Here is an 18,545-nt window from a genome sequence, read left to right on the forward strand (position 1 = left end):
TTTAACTCTATTCAGTGAACCGCCATTAAGTGCATTCTTGTGTAGTGTTAGTTTTTATATGCACTGGTAATTGTTCGTTCTATTTCTTTTGTCGTCATCATTGATTTATATTAGGTGCATGTATGTTCGTGTTTGTGTTTATTTTAATTTCTGTATCGCGGTCAATCAATGAATGATGTTTTTCTTTTTTTCTCCCGACTCTGACCTCTTCACTGTGTTAGCTTGAGTACAGAACAACCTACCGGCTTGTATACACCGTCGACAACTTCGCTCCGACCGAGAACGGGTGACAGGCCGTGACATGAACACATGCTCCGAACCACCTCCGAAGTGGCGTGCAAGACAACAGCAGTAGTAGCGTAAAAGTCAAAGGACGAGGCAAGGAAAGCTTCGCTTTAAAAGAAATTGCCTAGCGGGTGGACATTTGTCTTACTTAGTTTCTTGCACTAGATTCACTGAATTCCGTCGCATTGTACGGCGGCGTAAAGAACACTGCTGCTTCAACTGTGTGCTGGGCTCGGAGGAAAGCCATGACGAATGTCTGGCAATTATTGGCTCCACTTCTGCTACGTAAATGTGCACCCAAGGCATAAAACGGGATTATGTTTGCATTCCGCCCCCATAGAATGCACTGTCACAGTGGCAAATCGAACCCACGGCTTCGTGCTCAGGAGCAGAAGTTCATAGCCAGTAAACCGTCTTTCACGTTTCCTTATATGTAGATAACACCTTTTGACGAGTGCTACTTGTGTACGAGAGACGATAGTAGCCCTTGTGGTGAACTCTGATGCATACTAAAGAAGTGCGTTCCACTGTGCCTTCTTACATTTCTTGTACATCTGTGTGTTGCATTGGTTGAACACAACGAAAATAGAAATACGCCCGACAAGTTATGTTCTTTGACTGCCATTGCTTTTCGCCTTTGTAGTGTGCGGAGTATGAAAAAATTGCATGTGTGACTAGAATGAAACAGCAATTGAGACAAGTAGTTGACGTATCATTAGATTTTTACTAATTTATTTTCGTGCCAAGCCTGTTGACAGTTTTGCTGTCGCACAATAAAGGGCTGCTTTTCCCCTGTTGCAGTCAAGGCATTGAAGCTGGCAGACTTGGTGGAGGGGCTATTTTTGAGCCTGCATTTAGTCGGATCAAGTGACTCTTTATGGATAGCAGGAGAATTGAGCCAGGCCATCACACTCGAAGGCCAACAAAAAATGTTGGAATTTCGCTGAAAGCGTCGACGGCCTCTGGTGCAATTATTGTGCATCTAAAGAATGTTTTATAGCTTGAACTCCGTGACGCAAAGTGTACACGCCTTCTGATGTCTTGCACGTGGTATTTAAACTTTGTGGTCGACGCTCCAAAGCTTATATGGCATTGTCACAATCGCAGAACCCAGGACCATTCTGAGGTTCAACCATCAGTCCGCGCCTGCAGGAAAAAAAAAGAAGCAAAACCCCACTTCAGTGACTCAACCATCTACACTAACATCCTGCTAACATCTACACTAACATCTATTTACATCGGAGTCTTCACTCGAACTCCGAACATAGTGCTATATTGCAGTTGCGACTGTTGTACGCAACCGGAAAAATACGAGGGCGACGATTGTTATGGTACAAGAGGGCGACGCGACAAATGCACTCGAAGGGATGGTGAAGCTTAATGACGGTGACAATGGAGTGAATGTATTACGAAGACTACGATGGCATCGCGGTCGGTATAACATGAAAATGATGATGGCATAAGGAAACACAATGGCGAAGAAATCAAGGGCAAAGGAAGTGAAATCAACCTTTCTTTCTTTATTCAGACATATCCCCGCTTAGCCCGAAAGCGTTGCAGCAGGGGGGTTACAAGCATGAAAAGAATACATCTTGATTCTCACTGCACACCTGTTCACATGACAGTCTATTCCACTGAGCGATAGTTTTTACAAAAAAAGAATTGGCATACAGGCCCGTCCTAGCCCGGTATTCTCTAATTTTGCACTGGTGGTCGGTGCGTGCCGATATATAGTTTGGTGGCTTTATGTACATTTCCCTGTCAATTCGAGCAAGTTTTACGTACATTTCCCTATCAACCTGCAAGTGTGCACGCTTGGGTGAGATGGTAAAGATTGTTTTGATGACACAGACCCCGCACATATACTTTTCAATGCGATTAGCATTCTTAGGGTACTTCATGTGTATTCCGGAGGCTCACTGCCTCTCTGTTTATTTCCCTTAGAACCTGGGTCATTCAGTAGGTCATGTTGAAATGGGTGGGGCATCTGGCTACTTTGCTGAGGGAACAGCGTCTGAACCAGCTTTCGGACAAACTTGGGTCACTTGGTAGGTGGCAGTCCGTATCTATGTGCCCCTTTTCAAGGAACCCTTTTGACTTGACTTTGGTCACTGGAGATGTGACAGTGCGCATGTGTTACTAGGTATGCACCATTCACCTATAATATTGGGTGGTTGAAGGGGGGAGAACTCCGGGGCTAGGCCTAGCAGTCGACGACTAAAGCGATGCACGGGTGTTGAAGCTGGTGATAACGCGTCCGGGCTAGAGGAACGACTCCCAGAAGGACTCCCGAGCATCAGGCGCGGTCAGTACCCAGCACCTCCACCAGTGTCGCAGTACAACGCGGACAGTAGGCAGGGAGACGTTCAAGAGCCGCAGGACAACTTGTTTGAAATAAGAAACAGGCCAGAGCCACGTCTTCTTCGATCTCGACGAATCCCACTGACCCACTAGACGAAATCCGTTAATGTCCCTATCTTCGTTGTCGTCTGCATAGAAGAATAGACGCACGCGTCAATATAATTTGCCCCTGACTTTGAGCACTGGGCATATGACATTTGATCTTGAGTGCTCTACAATGAATTTCTTCGACGCCAACTGAGTCACTGGGTGTGTGCCAGTAAATGTGTTTACTCTCCACTGAGTCACTTTGACGCATCCGAGACATTTTCTATGGTTACCTTAAGGAGCAAAGCAATGAAACCATACGTCATCAGAATTAAAGAACAGATAATCACCTACGAGCAGACCACTGATTTGGAGGACTCATAATCAAGAACTCTCCGAGAGTCCTCATTTCTTCTATCTGAAAAAGAAGCTCACCATCACAACAGATGTCTTCAGATTTTTCTCCGCAAAATCGAGGCGTGCGTCTGCTAGAGCGATGCGCCCCCTCTCTAAGGCACTGTTGCTCGGCCTCCTAAGCTATAGCTCTGCTGTAAGGGTTAGCGCCAGTACGGCCAATCACCGTGTGCTCCAGTCTGTGCAAGTCCAAGCTTTGCGTATCTGGGTTGGCCTACCCAGGTGTGCATCCAGGGCAGCAATAATAGCCATCGCTTGTGAACATTCAACTCGGTGCTTTAAGAATGCACGTAAGACATTTCGCCCGACTTCCATCGCATAACATCGCCTCCCTTCCTGCCTCTAGATGTCGCCCACCGTTTAGCAGGATTGTCGCTGCCAATCGTGGAACTATACCGTCGAACCCATGCCTTCCATATGATTATTTCTATCACTGTGATGCTTCCAACCAATCCATGCCATTTTTATCATTTTCGGCGTCAACAAGAAAATGGAGATGTCATATTTTGCCGTAAAACAATACGTACTTTTCTTCCTGCATGAGAATCAATAAGAAAGCGTCCACGTTCGCTAAGATGGTTCCGTTTCCTCCAGAAGGTCAGCCGAAGCAGTGATAATACCCGAGAAATCTATCATCATTCAATACAAGACGTCTCACATTGCATCATCGACGGCTGCAGAACCAGCAGCGATAAGTCCTGTTCTGGAGCTTATTGACCACGAATCATCACAGCCATGGTTCATCTTTTGTGACTCGAACGCAGGCCCTGCTCTATTATGAACCTAACCTGTAAGTTGTCGTAGACATCTGCCTTCTTCACCATCACGCATTCGACAAGGGGCATAACATAATGTTATGGCGGATACCGGGTCACTACCGAATTTCTGGTTATGAGAGTGCGGGTGACGCTGCTCGATGCGCCTATGACGGTGGCCTCTGTATACGACTACCTCTGTAGAGAACAAATGCAGCCAGAAGGCTTGGCTGTCTCACACGTAAACGCTTACAAACGCTCTGTGAACACGAGTACGTTTACCAACACACGTCTACGCAAACTGTATCCATGTCTGTATCTCCGTCCAAACGGAAGCAACATTTCTATGGCACCTGTGGCTCGGCCTGGCCTACACAAACGCCCTATTCCTGAACCAGTTTCATTTTTTTCTCGCGGTTGGACCTTTTAGGCGTCAGATCAGTTCTCACAATTTGCTAGATTCAGCATTTATTGTATTTAGAATTCCGTGTAGTACAAGAAATACACAAAGCTAGCTATAAGTTCATGCACATGCTACCGAAATGTGTGACTTCTTCACTAACCACACCGGGTAACCATAGGGAAACGTCAACACAAAAATGCTTCTGCGTTTCTTGCGCCTTTGAAGTAATCCTTTTTATTGTAATGGGCACTTTCTTTCTTTTGTGAAGTTTAATTTACTGATGCTGTTTAATTTACAGTTTTGCTCAAGATTATCTTTCAGAAAAATAATTGCCCGCATGACTTAAAATACAGAGAAAGAAATTATTTGTCAGAACCAACACCTTCGGAATCTTGATCAACAAGTGCGACTGTTCGAGTTGTGTAGGAAGACAGCCCGTTACAATGGAAGATGCCAGCATAAAAGGCTTGCGTCCAAGATGAGAACGAACGAAAATTAGGGACTTTCGTAGAGGCTTGCTTTGTAAGGGTAGGACAGAAAGTCAGGTCAAGTACCTCCTTTACAGACTACAGGTGATGGTGAAATAATTTCAACATGTACATGGTGAAGCATAACTGCCAGTCGGCCTCGTTGGAACAGATTCATTTTTTGTATTTGTTCTTTTAAACAATTTTTAAATTGTTTGCGCGCAAAAAATTAAAAAAGATGTACAAAGTGTGGGAGGGCGGGCCGGAAGCAGGGGGCCACCACGGCAAAAACTCGAACCTAAATACTACAAGATGATGCCCTGGCTCTGACGCCGTAAAATGCAAGCACGGAATGCTCACTCAAAAATAGTGCAAAGAACGGCAAGTCTCCCAGATCACATGCACTTTACGAAAGGCAATGAAAAAAATTTTGTTTCCTTGTGCGTTTTTTTAGGCAGTCGTATAATTACGGTACAAGGACTCAATCCCTTGAGTGACGCCAATAATTATTTACAAGACCTCTTATGTCACTCATTCAAACTAGCGCACCAAGTGCAGTACGATTTCAACTGCGAAAAAAGAGACTTTCGGGTCACCGAAATTATAGGTGGTGGTCACTGGGTGCGACAGACAGCTAAAGGACGCGCCTTCAGCGCGGTGCGGGGGCTGACGACCATAGAATGAGCTCGTTGTCCAAAGCTGTCATAGTGGCCCTTTCAAACGCGTGCTCTCATGGAAACACAGCATAGCCCGCTCACCCCTTTAGTCCCGGCAAGTAGTGAATGCAGTGCTTTCTGCCTCGTAGTCATAGTGTCTGTACACGTCCGTGATGTTTGGCACTACAATACTGCCATATCAGGTTTCAGGGAGATGAATAGTCCTGTTTTCTCTCGCCTGAAGCCGTGCTATGCTTGGCGCACGTTTAGAACTCGGCAGCATTAATAAACTTCCTGTTGTGCGCACAAGCGAATCAGGCTCCATAGCATAATAATAATAATATTTGGGGTTTTACGTGCCAAAACCACTTTTTGATTATGAGGCACGCCGTAGCGGAGGACTCCGGAAATTTTGACCACCTGGGGTTCTTTAACGTGCACCTAAATCTAAGCACACGGGTGTTTTCGCATTTCGCCCCCATCGAAATGCGGCCGCCGTGGCCGGGATTCGATCCCGCGACCTCGTGCTCAGCAGCCCAACACCATAGCCACTGAGCAACCACGGCGGGTCATAGCATTATTACTGGGCCAGTAGCTACTGAATCAAGAAACCAGACAAAGGTTTTTTTTCCGTACTCCGTTAGGACAATGATAAATTATCTTTTTCCGACCAACCATCACGTGCACGGACAGACTACGTAAAGCATCTGAGAGGTTTTCAAAGCCAGTTATCCTTGATCACAGTGAGTGAAAGTGTTACCAGGACTGTGCTTCGTGTCATTCCTTAACCGCGAGATATCGGATTCTGTGTGCCACGGTAAGTGACGTATAAAGAGATAGTGTCTCTGAGCAACAAATCATTGAGGTGCAGCGCACCACCACCATAAAAAAAGTCACGAAACTGGATCAATTAACCTTACACCCGAATATTTATACTATCAAAGTTAAACTACTGTAACTTTTCGATGTGTTACATCGATGCACACCATTTTATTGAGTAAATTTGGACCCTTTGCTTTTTTAGTGCTTTTAGAGTCTGATAAAAAAAACGAGAGAATGGCGTTTCTTTACTCCAAAGCCCCCTTTTGATGAGTCCCTACATAGCAAAAGAGCCTAATTCCCTTCATAGTTGTTCATGGCTAACTGAGCCCACATCTCGGTGTATTCCTTGATTGAATGATGCTTCAGTTCAGTAAAGATTGATTTGGGGCTAGTATGAATAGCGGAATTACAACAGAGAAATGCAGAGAGAAAGTGAACAAACATTTATTTTCAATACCTATTTCCAGGTCTGAGTTCAAGGGTAACACATACTCTGAAGATGACGTGCACAGACGAGAATGCGCTAAACCAGTAGCAGGGGGGGGGGGGGGGCTTACTCGTTTGTCCTCGTGTTTATGCCGTGTTTCTGCCATACTTCTACAGCACTGTATTCTAATTACGGTGTAGTAAATTGGTGGGCTAGTTGGTGCAACATTTTGTGCAATGGTGTGTGGCAAATTGGTACGGGAGATAAGTAGAACTCGAACGCAGTGCCATTCCAGGAGTGTTACGCAGTACGCGGCGAGGTCCTCGCTAAGCTTAGTTTGCGCTAGCAATCAACCAATAACGATAGCTCGGAACGCACGAGAGCTGCAGACAATAAAATATCGAGATGAAGCCCCGTATTTCAGCTCGAGCGCAACCTGCGGACACCGCCTGCTCTTTTCAAACACAGAAGAGTGGGCAACTTCAGCGCCAGCGCCGCTTATTGTTCTCAACCCAATAGTATCATCATCATCATCAGCCAATTTTATTACACTGCAAAACCCGCTCCGCCTAATTTTCTGCCGTCCTCGACAGCACTTCGCGTCCCTTGGCACCCATTCTGTAACTCTAATGGTCCACCTTTGTCTGCTCTTCACATTACATGGCTGGCCCCGCTGAATTCTTTCTCTTATCTTCAATCATAATCTCAGCTACCCCTTTTGCACACTGATCCACACCGCTCTCTTCCTGTGTCCTTACATTAGGTCCAGCATTTTTCGTTCTAGCGCTCTTTGCGCAGTCCTTAACTTGTTTTCGAGCGTCCTTAAATTCCTTATGCCACATCCATAAGTTAGCACCGGTAGAATGCAATGATTGTACACTTTTCTTTTCTACTAAAGTAGTAAGCTTTCAGTAAGGATCTGGTAATACATGCCTTATGCATTCCAACCCATTTTTATTCTTTTGTAAATTTTCTTCGCATGGTCGGTGTACGCTGTGAGTAGCTGACCAAGGTAAACGCGCAGAGTCTAGAGGCTAACTGTTTATCATGGATTCTTGTTTTCTTTCCAGGCTATTGAACATTACATTTATATTCTGCATACTGATCTTCCATCCTGGTCTTGTACTCTCTGTGTTAATGCCCTCAATCATTTGCTGCAATTCATCTTGAGTGTGGTTGAATAACGCAATGTTATCTGCAAACCGAATGTTGCAGGGATATTCGCCGTTGATCAATCCTGCTATGCCTTCCCAGTCTAATCGCTTGAATACGTCGTCTAAGCATGTAGTGAATAGCGTTGGAGATATTGTGTCTCCTTGTCGAACTCTTTTCTTGATAGGTAATTTTCTACTTTTCTTGTGGAAAACCAAGTTGCCTGTGAAATCTTCGTAGATATTTACGCAGTGATTCACGTATGCCTTCTGAACGCTTTGATTACGCAACAACTCCAAAACTGCTGGTATCTCTACTGAATCAAATGCTTTTCCGTAATCTCTGTAAGCCACATAAAGCGGTTGATTGTACTCTCCAGATTTCTGAATTACCTGATTGATGGCGTAGATGTAATCATCTTCTATTGCCGCGTATCCCTGATACATGCCTTGCAAGACCATTTCAACTTCATCGATAGTTATGTAAGGAGGGTCTGCAACCTGTTCAACACTACTTCGAATGAAGGTAGCGTGACGGCTCTGGGCACTGTATAGGTCAGCATCGAATTATTTTGCTGATTTGACCATATCGTTGAAATTTCTCATGAAATTGGATTTTCGTTCTGGTGAAGTCGCATCAGTTTACGATCACGACACAATTCGAGCAGCTTTAGCTAACATTGTACAATCGAAACATTTCTTTTACTTTACGCTTGTAACCAAAGTGCATTTTGTATTCATCACTTTACTGCCTAAATGTTCTATGAATTTATCATGAAGTTGTAACCCCTACCTAGTGCTGTATAATGAAGTCTTTGTGCTTATACGCTATAACTGCTTCTATTTGTCTCTTTTTCTATGAATAAATAAATATATATGAGAATCAGTTTTGACAGTTCAGCGAATTCTATCAGATGTCTTGAGTGGACATTTCACGCTTTGTCGTTTTTTGTTAGGTCTTTTGTTATATGGGAGAGTTCACCTAATTGTTGCCTTGGTGCCTTGCCTTCCACTTCACTTACTGTTTGTGAAATTCGCCTAGTTGCGGTTTCCTTCATTACATCTGTGTTACCTTCATTGTTATGGTATAAAACTGCATATTTGTTATGGAGAACCAGCCTGATTTTGCATGCGTTAAGCAATTATGCCTCCAGGTTGGTCTGTTTCTTATTGACTTATTTTGCTATTTCTCTATTCAGTAGAGAAATCCTAGACCTACTAACCTATGGCCGCTGCCGTTTAGCCAGTCTGACACATACAACCTGCAGTATGCTGGGATCGACAGAGACTATGAGGTCTATTTGTCTTCTGGTTTCTGCATTAAGGCTTTTCCAGGTCCAATTCTTGATCTTCCTGAACAAGGTATTCGTTATCCGGAGCATATTTGTTTTCCGTGAATTCTACCAACATCTGTACTCTAGTGCTCCTGGGTTCGATGCAGTAGTTGCCAATTGCTTGTTTCGCAGCTTACGTTTTGCCCACTTTTGCAGTGATTTCGCCCATGTCTACAGTGTTTGTGTTAACACCTTTGTCTTTGCTAGTTCAACATCTTCATAAAACTTTTCTATATCTTCTTCACCGTGACGCAAGGTTGTAGGATAGTCGATAGTCTTGCATGACCTTTATTCTATATCCCCTATTGAGCTTTATTTCAAGGACTGCTACCCTCTCATTAAAGCTGTAGATTTCATAAATATTTCCGACTATGTCCTTATGGATTATAGATTTTACCCTTTATTCTCTCTGATGTGGAAGCCTGTGCAGTAGATGATGTGGTCGTTGGCCAGCATTGTATAAGCCTCATGAGTTATTCTAATCTTGGTAAGGCCAATAATGTCTCAGGCAATGCGTGATATTTCCTCAAGGAGCCCTTCTAAGATAGCCCGAATCGAGAGAGTTCACGTATTAAAGATTGCTCGCTACAGTTTCTAGTCGCCACCTGTCAAGACCCATAGATTCTTAGCACCCTCTGCCACGTCACAGGTCTGCCCACAGCTTGGTTAGGTGCTCCGCAGCCGTTGGGGGCTAAGGGCCATGGGTTATTGCAAGAGTCATGAGGGATGTAGTGGCCGAATGCTGCACAAGGGAAGGAAATTCCTTTTCTTGTGAGGGAGTGTTTTGTTGAAGCTTAGTGGGCTTTCGTACTTTTCTTGCAGTTGGGGTGGTATAGCCCCACTGGCTCCCGGCAATGTTTTCTTCTCGGTGTCAGGTGCGACTGAAAATGTAGTGGACTGGACGAGGATTTGAACTAAGGACGTTCACATCAGAGGCCCGGTGTTCTACCTCTCCTCCACGTCACCACCCCCGAAACATCATAACCACCACCAACAACAACGCAATATCACAAAAGACTGACAGTCACTTTAGCATACGCCACAGAGGGTCAAGGCCAAAGCCTGCGAGCTCAAGATACATTGAATATCTTACTTGACATTCTCATTCGAGTGCAAACCAGCCGTGGTTGCTTAGTGGCTATAGGGCTGGGCTGCTAACTCGAGGTCGCGGGATTGAATCCCGGCCACGGCGGCCGTATATTGAAAAGGGCAAAATGCGAAAACCTCGTATAGATAGATTCAGGTGCACGTTAATAACCCCAGGGCGTTCAAATGGCTGGAGCTTCCTACTACGGCGTGCCTCCTAATCAGATAGTGGTTTAGGCATATAAAACCCCCTAATTAAATTATTCATTCGAATACAACACTGTGGCGGCTTGGGCTAATCGCTACGTACTCGGCAGGGCAACAGCGCGAAAAGACGATGGACAAGAAAGGGAACACACAGCTGCGGTGGAGCGTGTTCCCCTTCTTGTCCTTCTTTTGGTGCTGTTGCCCTGTCATTCGATTGCGTTCTTCGTTTTTATTACTTGTTTTCTCCCGCCAACTGTCGTAGGTTCGAGCGCCTTAATTGACTATATCTTAATTACCTGTGCCTCAACTTTCAGCTAATTAACACCAAAGATCATGGATTCCAGTGCACGAAATAATTCTATATTATTTAAATGTACCATAATTACCTCCGCTTTAATACTAACGTCGTGGGTTCGACTTCCACCTAAGCTCGATGGTTCGACTCCCACCGAAGGTCGTGGGTTTGAGTGCCTGAATTAAGTCTAGCTTAATTACCTTTGCCTTTTGGGGGGCATGATGAGCAGCATCGAAGCCAGCTGGCAAAGAAGAGGATGACGAACGCGTGAGCTGTGGTATGAGCGCGTCTGCGCAAAGCGAGCTCACATGAATTTCCTTACTACAGGCCGCGTTTTGCAGACCATTGGGAGTATGGGACAAAGATTTTCGCAATACCCTGTTTGTCTCACTATGTAAATACACACTGGGCGCAAGCCGCTGGCCGCACCCTTCTCGTGCGTTTCACGCGTGTCTCCCCTTTCAGACGTTGTCTGTCTATGCACCTTCCAAAGGGCCATAGCAGGCCATTGCAGTGCAGGCCATAGCCTTCACTCGTGGTACAATGCAAAATGTAATATATTGCAGTTTATTGCAAAGCCCATTCAGCGCGCGTGTTGCACATTATGAAGTGCTTATTAACTACAAGGAAGCACCGTATAGAATGACAAGAGAAAACATTCGTTATCTGACTGGCACACGTAATAACACATTGGGCGTAACGAGAAATCAATGAAAGAAGTTGCCAATGGTTTGACCATGTGACTCCTTTTTCGGCCACCTGTGAGGCGACGCCAAAGTGATGGTAACCCAGGAGTAAATCTAGGTAAGCCAACGAGACTACACGCGTGTCAATGGCTTCGTGCCTTGATTCCATTAGCTTATCACATCTGAGGCCAGGCCTCGCGAAGAACCCGAACTTTGCCCAACTCGGCCGCTCCTGCACAGCACTGTCATTCAAGTACCTTCCACAATAAATTGATCCATCCTCTTTCACCCAAAATTAAAAATTCTACCTCCTCATCCTGCAGCGATGCTCTTCCAGCCTGGGGGCCGCTTCTTCCACGCTATTCACAGAAGCTGGACTCCACAGCCGTTCGGCTGCCGCCGAAGCGCGGGGCCTGCGAGAGAATGCAATGAACGGAATTCGCACATGCAGGGTAAATCAAGGAAAAGAGGAAGCAAAGAGCAAGGCTTAACCTGTTTACTTTTTCGGCGCCTAGCTGCGGCCTTTCAAGAGGCGAAAGATGACAAGGTACAGGGATTGTCGTTTGCCTGGAGCAATGTTAATTGCAATGCCATGTTTTATGGTGTATCTGAAAATATGTGGCTTCCCTGGGCAGCAGTTATTCATTTTCTCAATTACATTTCTACTATCATTATTCAAGTATTGCTTAAACAGAATCCAAGCTTTTCCCCGCCTGTTAGTTTGGACGCTGAAGGTTTGCTCTCTCCCGTTCCACAGAATGGAAGGGCAGACCCGCTTTTCTGGATAGATACAACCTAGGACTTATCTTTGTCATCAAAGATGAAACTAGAGTACCTGGGACCAGACGCTTGTCCAAGGTGCTATAGAAAATAAATGGGTTTATCTCTAAGTGCACATAACTGCTTACATAGACACAAGCTCGGTGACGCCACACAGGTGGGCACCCAGGGACATACGAGCAACGTATGCTTTGCTTCCAATCTACTGATTCCTACGGATCGCCCACGTATAATCCCGGTGCCACCAAGGCTTGCCTACGCACAACAAAGTCAGCGCTCCTAAAGGGGATGCTAGCGATTTGCCGACACAGTGCAGACTTTTAAGGAGCTTTTAAGTTTCGACCTCGAGCGTACCGGAATCTTGGAAGAACGCTAACATAATCCTAATCCATAAGAAAGGGGACGCCAAAGACTTGAAAAATTATAGACCGATCAGCTTACTGTCCGTTGCCTACAAAGTATTTACTAAGGTAATCGCAAATAGAATCAGGAACACCTTAGACTTCTGTCAACCAAAGGACCAGGCAGGATTCCGTAAAGGCTACTCAACAATAGACCATATTCACACTATCAATCAAGTGATAGAGAAATGTGCAGAATATAACCAAGCCTTACATAAGCTTTCATTGATTACGAGGAAAGCGTTTGATTCAGTCGAAACCTCAGCAGTCATGGAGGCATTACGGAATCAGGGTGTAGACGAGCTGTACGTAAAAACACTCAGATATCTATAGCAGCTCCACAGCCACCATAATCCTCAATAAAGAAAGTAACAAAATCCTAATAAAGAAAAGCGTCCGATGGGGAGATACGATCTCTACAAAACTATTCACAGCGTGTTTACAGGAGGTATTCAGAGACCTGGATTGGGAAGAATTGGGGATAAGAGTTAATGGAGAATACCTTAGTAACTTACGATTCGCTGATGATATTGCCTTGCTTAGTAACTAACGGGGCCAATTGCAATGCATGCTCACTGACCTGCAGAGGCAAAGCAGAAGGGTGGGTCTAAAAATTTAATCTGCAGAAAACTAAAGTAATCATTAACAGTCTGGGAAGAGAACAGCAGTTTGCGATAGGTAGCCAGGCACTGGAAGTAGTAAGGGAATACATCTACTTTGGGCAGGTAGTGACCGCGGATCCGGATCATGAGACGGAAATAATCAGAAAATGAGAATGGGCTGGGGTTCGTTTCGCAGGCATTCCCAGATAATCAGCAGGTTCCATCAGCGGGTTGCCATTATCCCTCAAGAGAAAAGTGTATAAGAGCTGTGTCTTACCAGTACTCGCGTACGGGGCCGAAACCTGGAGGCTTACGAAAAGGGTTCCACTTAAATTCAGGACGACCCAAGGAGCTATGGAAAGAAGAAGGATGGATGTAACGTTAAGAGATAAGAAAACAGCAGATATGTTGAGGGAACAAGCGCGAGCTAATGACATCTTAGTTGAAATCAAAAAACGAAATGGGCATGGGCAGGACATGTAATGAGGAGGGAAGATAACCGATGGTCATTAAGGGTTATGGACTGGATTCCAAGGCAAGGGAAGCGTAGCAGTGGGCGGCAGAAAGTTAGGTGGGCGGATGAGATTAAGAAGTTTGCAGGGACAACATGGCCACAATTAGTACATGACCGGAGTAGTTGGAGAAGTATGGGAGAGGCCTTTGCTCTGCAGTGGGCGTAACCAAGATGATGATAATGATGATGATGATGATGATGATGATGGTTGTTTTAGACGATAACATACTCGTCAGAGCCAGGCTTGCGTTGCGCGAGAAACGCACCAAGGCTCACGCCGTTTGCATTTTGTGTACCTCCGTAGGCTCCCGGGGATCGTAGTGCCGGGGTATCGGAGGATATGTGAGCGATTTGCGTAGTGTCTGGATTGCGGTATCACATTCGGGAGACCTGTTAGACATGTTGCTGTCAACGGCGAGAAGGCGCGTCAAAGGAGCAATAATGGTCACGAAATTGCGCACAAAGCGATGAAAATAAGAACAAAGACCGATGAAGCTCCGGAGGTTCCTGAGTGACGTCGGTTTATCGAATTCAGCGACAGCTCGAAGGGTCGCAGGATCAGGGAGGACGCCGTCTTTGGATACAACGTGGCCCAATATTGTCAAGGTGCGAACTGCAAAGAGACGCTTTTTGATATTCAGCTGCAGACCACGTTTTTTAAGACATGTCAAAACTTGGTGGAGACAAGAGAGGTGCGTCGAGAAATATGAAGGAAACACGACGATGTCATCAAGACATATGCTCTATTTTAGACCCCGAAGTATGGTATCCATCATGTGTTCGAAAGTTTTGGGCGCATAGCAGAGTCCGAATGACATAATGTTAAATTTTTATCGCCCATTAGGGATGACAAACGCTGTCTTAGCATGATCGCGTGCGGCCATGGGAACTTGCCAGTGACCAGATTTCATGCTTAATGACGTAAGGCCGCGCAGTACTCGGCGTCCTAAGTACTCGGCACCCTGTAAACAATCAAGTGCATTGTCAATTCGCGGTAAGGGGTAGATGTCCTTCCGTGTTACTTTGTTGAGACGGCAGTAATTGACTGAGAATCGTATAGAGGACATCCTGTTTGAGCGCTAGCACAACTGGTGAAGACCACGGACATTGCGATGGTTGAACGACGCCACGTTCGAGCATCTCATTCACTTGGTCGTTGATTGCACGACACTCCGCCGCTGACACTTGATAAGGGCATTGCCTGAGGGGAGACTGAGACCCGGTGTCGATGTGGTGGGAAACACTGTCCGCAATTGTTGCGCAAGCGGCGAATAGAACCGGTAGAGGTTTGCGGTGAGGAAAAGTAGATAAGGGCGTGATCAGCACGTGGTCGTCGGGTACCGATGGACAAGACGAAGGCACCGCTATCGAGATGCTTTGTGACAGGTTGGCGGCAAGAATAATCTTTAATGGGGCGAGAGAGGCGGCCGGCTGAGTGTTGTTAAGGACAGACAGGGCGACTTCTGCCCGGGCGCAGTCAATGACGGCACTACGGCGCGAGAGAAAGTCCCATCCCAGGATGACATCATGAGAGCAGGAAAGCAGAATTTAATCGTGTAAAGTACGTCCTGAATAACGATCCTAGTGGTGCATGCGGCTGAAGGTTCCACGGGCTCCGTGGTGGAAGTAGGAAGTACAAGGCCAGAAAGTCATATGGTGACCTTCCTGATCTTACGGCAGAGTCTCTTTTATGACGGAAATGGCAGCGCCCGTGTCGACAAACGCGAATGTAGCGACCCCTTCAACTTGTATTTCTATAATGTTTTGCGACGATAGCGGAGGTCTTGGGAATTTCGACAAGGGCGCAGTTCTTGCCTCCGAAGCTGCAGCACTTACTTTCCCTCGTTAGAAGGCTTGCGACCAAGCATCGGCGATATCGAACAGCGGTGCGCTGATGGTGAACAACGGCTGCTGAATTTATTACGACCGGTTCAGAAGTTCGGCGAAGGGTTCGAACCAGCATCCTGGTGGGCTTCAGGTATGTGTGGATCAACAGCGACGTGCAGACGTGGCAGGCGGCGGCGACAAAGCGCGCCACATGTCCCGCGAGACTACAGGAAAAGCATATCGGCCGATTGTCGAGCATGCGTCATGGATCTTGCGGCTGGAAGTACTGAAGGGACATTTGAGACACCGGGACAAGTGCTTGGCGTGGTGGTGACGTTGGGTAGGGAAGCGTCATTGGTCTAGCGTCATTGGACGAAACACGCCTTAAGCATACGTGCGCCGTAACGGCCGAGGACAAAGGTTGGACAGCCTTCTGGATCAAAGAGAACAGCGCGAGCTGGTGGGCTACCTCTTCACGAAAGAAGGCTTTGATTTGAGGTAGCAGAAACTCGTCCTCAGTCTGCGCGAAAGTAGTCACCAAATTGGAAAAGGAGGCCACGTAAGGAACAGTTTGACGTGGAGCGCTCGTGGCTGGCGTAGTTCGCCGAAGTTTTGGCAGTAGATGACTACGGCTGCAACGGTCGTAGGTTTCTTAGCCAGAGGCGCTTGAAAAGCCTCGTCTTCAATGCTCTTGCGAATTTGATTGATGCTCTCTTCCTCAGTCATCGTTCGTCTCACTCGGTTGCAGAGATTGATGGCGTCCTCGATGTAACTAGTGAAATTCTCGCGTGGCTGCTGCGCTCGTTGGCGGAGGCATTGTTCGGCGCGAAGCTTTCGCATTTCCGGATGGCCACATACCTCGACGAAGGCAGTCTTAAAGTCATTCTATGTCGCAATAGTGGCCTCATGGTTTCGGAACCAGAGGTGGGCAGCATCCTCAAGATAAAAAATAACGTTGGTCCGTTTTGACGGATCATCCCATTTGTTGTGGTTGCTCACCCGTTCGTACGACGAAAGCCAGTCATCTACGTCAGTATCAGCGGCGCCACTGAACACAGCTGGGTCTCGTTGACGAACGGCACCGCAGGTGATTGGTCCAATTCACGAAGAGGGTCATTCACCGGCGTCGTCTGGCACGGTCGTGGTGGTAGCGGTGGGCAGAGTTCGACTCCGGAGTTCCAGGGCGAGGCGTTAGGGTACCGCGCACTTCCACCAAATGCTACAAGGTTTATTGACTATTAGCTGGAATCGCAGTCCCGTCGGGTCCAGCGCAGAGAGCAGCCAAGCAATTTCACCCAAGCACCGATGCGAGCAAGAAAGTGGACAATGAGCGTTTGGTCATTGTCTTTCTCACTTCTAGAACCAGGAGCCCGCAGTAACGCTTGTGCTACCTTCGTCCTTAAACATTGCACAAATTGGAATCATTGAGCGAGTCGGCATTGTAGCGAACAAGACAGCCGTCTGCTCCGGCTGCATCGTCAACGCTTCGCTTGAAGACTGAAGCCCTGTGGTTCTTCAACGAACCTCGTTCGCACCGTCTTGGGTCACTTGGTGCATGCCACTGGGTATGTGACGCCGTTCGGTGTGAACCTCTCTGGCGACAGCTTGATTCACCGGGCATGCGTCACTGGGTACGTGCCGCTCCTCAAACAACATTTTTGGCGCCAATTTGGGTCACTGCGTATCTGTCACTTGGCATGTATCATAAGAAGCCAACAAACTCTGACACCAAGGACAACATAGCGGAAATTAAATAACAGCTCAGAAGCAACATGGTTTCTGTAAGACTCAATCTTCAGAAACCGCTTCACTTGAAATAAAAACAAATCCATGACAACATAGAAAACCGAACGTTAACTCTAAGTACCTTTCTAAATTTTAGGAAGGCCTTCGATTGCGTGCAACACGATGTCCTTCTGAAAAAGATACCTCCTTATGGAATTCGTGCTTACGCATTATCCTTAATAAAAAGCTAGCTCGCCTCTAGAACACAGTACACAACAATAAATGGAGTTCGTTTCGGAATTCAGCACATTAAGTACGGCGTGCCTCAAGGATCCGTCTTGGGGCTTGTTTTATTTTTACTCTATGTTAATGATATTCTCAATATTCATGGCTGTTCCAATATTATATTATACGCGCATGATACTAACGTGTTCTTCTCGGGAAGGGAAATAGGAAATCTTTTTGTGCAAGCTAACATCTGGTTAAAGCAACTAAGCTGGTGGCTAAATGCGAATAAACTCCAATTAAACATAACTAAAACTAAGTATCTAGTGTTTAAATAAACAGGAACAATAATGCACCCTCAGCTAACACTCCAATTTCAGAAGGTCCACCTCGAACAGGCACCAACAGCCAGATTTTTAGGAATTATATTCAATGAAAATATGTCCTGGTCACCGCACGTAGATGTTCTTAGAAAAAATATTGCTCGTGCTGTCGGTGTGCTAAACAGGTTGCGATATTTGCTGCCGATAAATGTGAAGCGCAATACTTACAACGCGCTTATACATTCTCGATGAACTTATTGTTTCCTAGTTTGGTCAACCACTACACAAACTAACTTAAGATCAATTCAAACACTCCAAAACCGCGCACTTCGCGCGATAGGTAACGTAGAACGTACTGATACCACTAAACCATACTATAATAAATATAAAATATTAACAGCATCAAAACGTCACACTCGCAAATTATTCCTCGAAATTTCACGGCAATTCTTGGAAGACAAATATTCCTTCCAAAGTAAATACCATGGCAGAATGACAAGCTATAACCTCACAAAAACTCTGATAGGAAAACCACGTTGCAGAACAAAATACGGAGATAAAGAACTAGCAGTTCAACTTCCTAACCTTTTAAACGACTATTGGTATTGGACCTGCTAAATTCTGGAATTTCAAACAAAGCTTTAAGAAAACGGTAAAGGAATTGTTACTATCCGAAGACTAATAGAAATGTTCAACTACAGGTATAGAAAATTTTGTACATGTTTTTTTTCTTGTTGTTGTTTTTAGAAAACTGTGTAAACTTTAACCTTTC

At 45.8% G+C, this 18,545-nt stretch overlaps 1 protein-coding gene across 7 annotated transcripts in view; it reads right to left on the bottom strand.

Annotated features, from left to right (window-relative positions):
- Positions 1-1,000: 1,000 nt before the first annotated feature.
- The window catches only part of LOC142590715 (beta-hexosaminidase subunit alpha-like), a 254,126-nt gene continuing 236,581 nt past the window's right edge, over positions 1,001-18,545 (bottom strand). For 5 of the 7 annotated variants that reach the window (XM_075703140.1, XM_075703137.1, XM_075703135.1 and 2 more), the window contains 3 exons: positions 13,437-13,511; positions 11,685-11,789; positions 1,001-1,431 (listed from right to left, as the gene is read on the bottom strand). In XM_075703140.1, coding sequence (XP_075559255.1) covers positions 1,368-1,431; positions 11,685-11,789; positions 13,437-13,511 — 244 coding nt within the window. In that variant the 3' untranslated portion in view covers positions 1,001-1,367. The remainder of the gene's footprint in view (positions 1,432-11,684; positions 11,790-13,436; positions 13,512-18,545) is intronic. The other 2 variants (XR_012830233.1, XM_075703136.1) reach the window with 1 other exon arrangement.

Source organism: Dermacentor variabilis, chromosome 8, assembly GCF_050947875.1.
Source record: "Dermacentor variabilis isolate Ectoservices chromosome 8, ASM5094787v1, whole genome shotgun sequence".
In the NCBI taxonomy this organism is placed as follows: Eukaryota; Metazoa; Arthropoda; class Arachnida; order Ixodida; family Ixodidae; genus Dermacentor; species Dermacentor variabilis.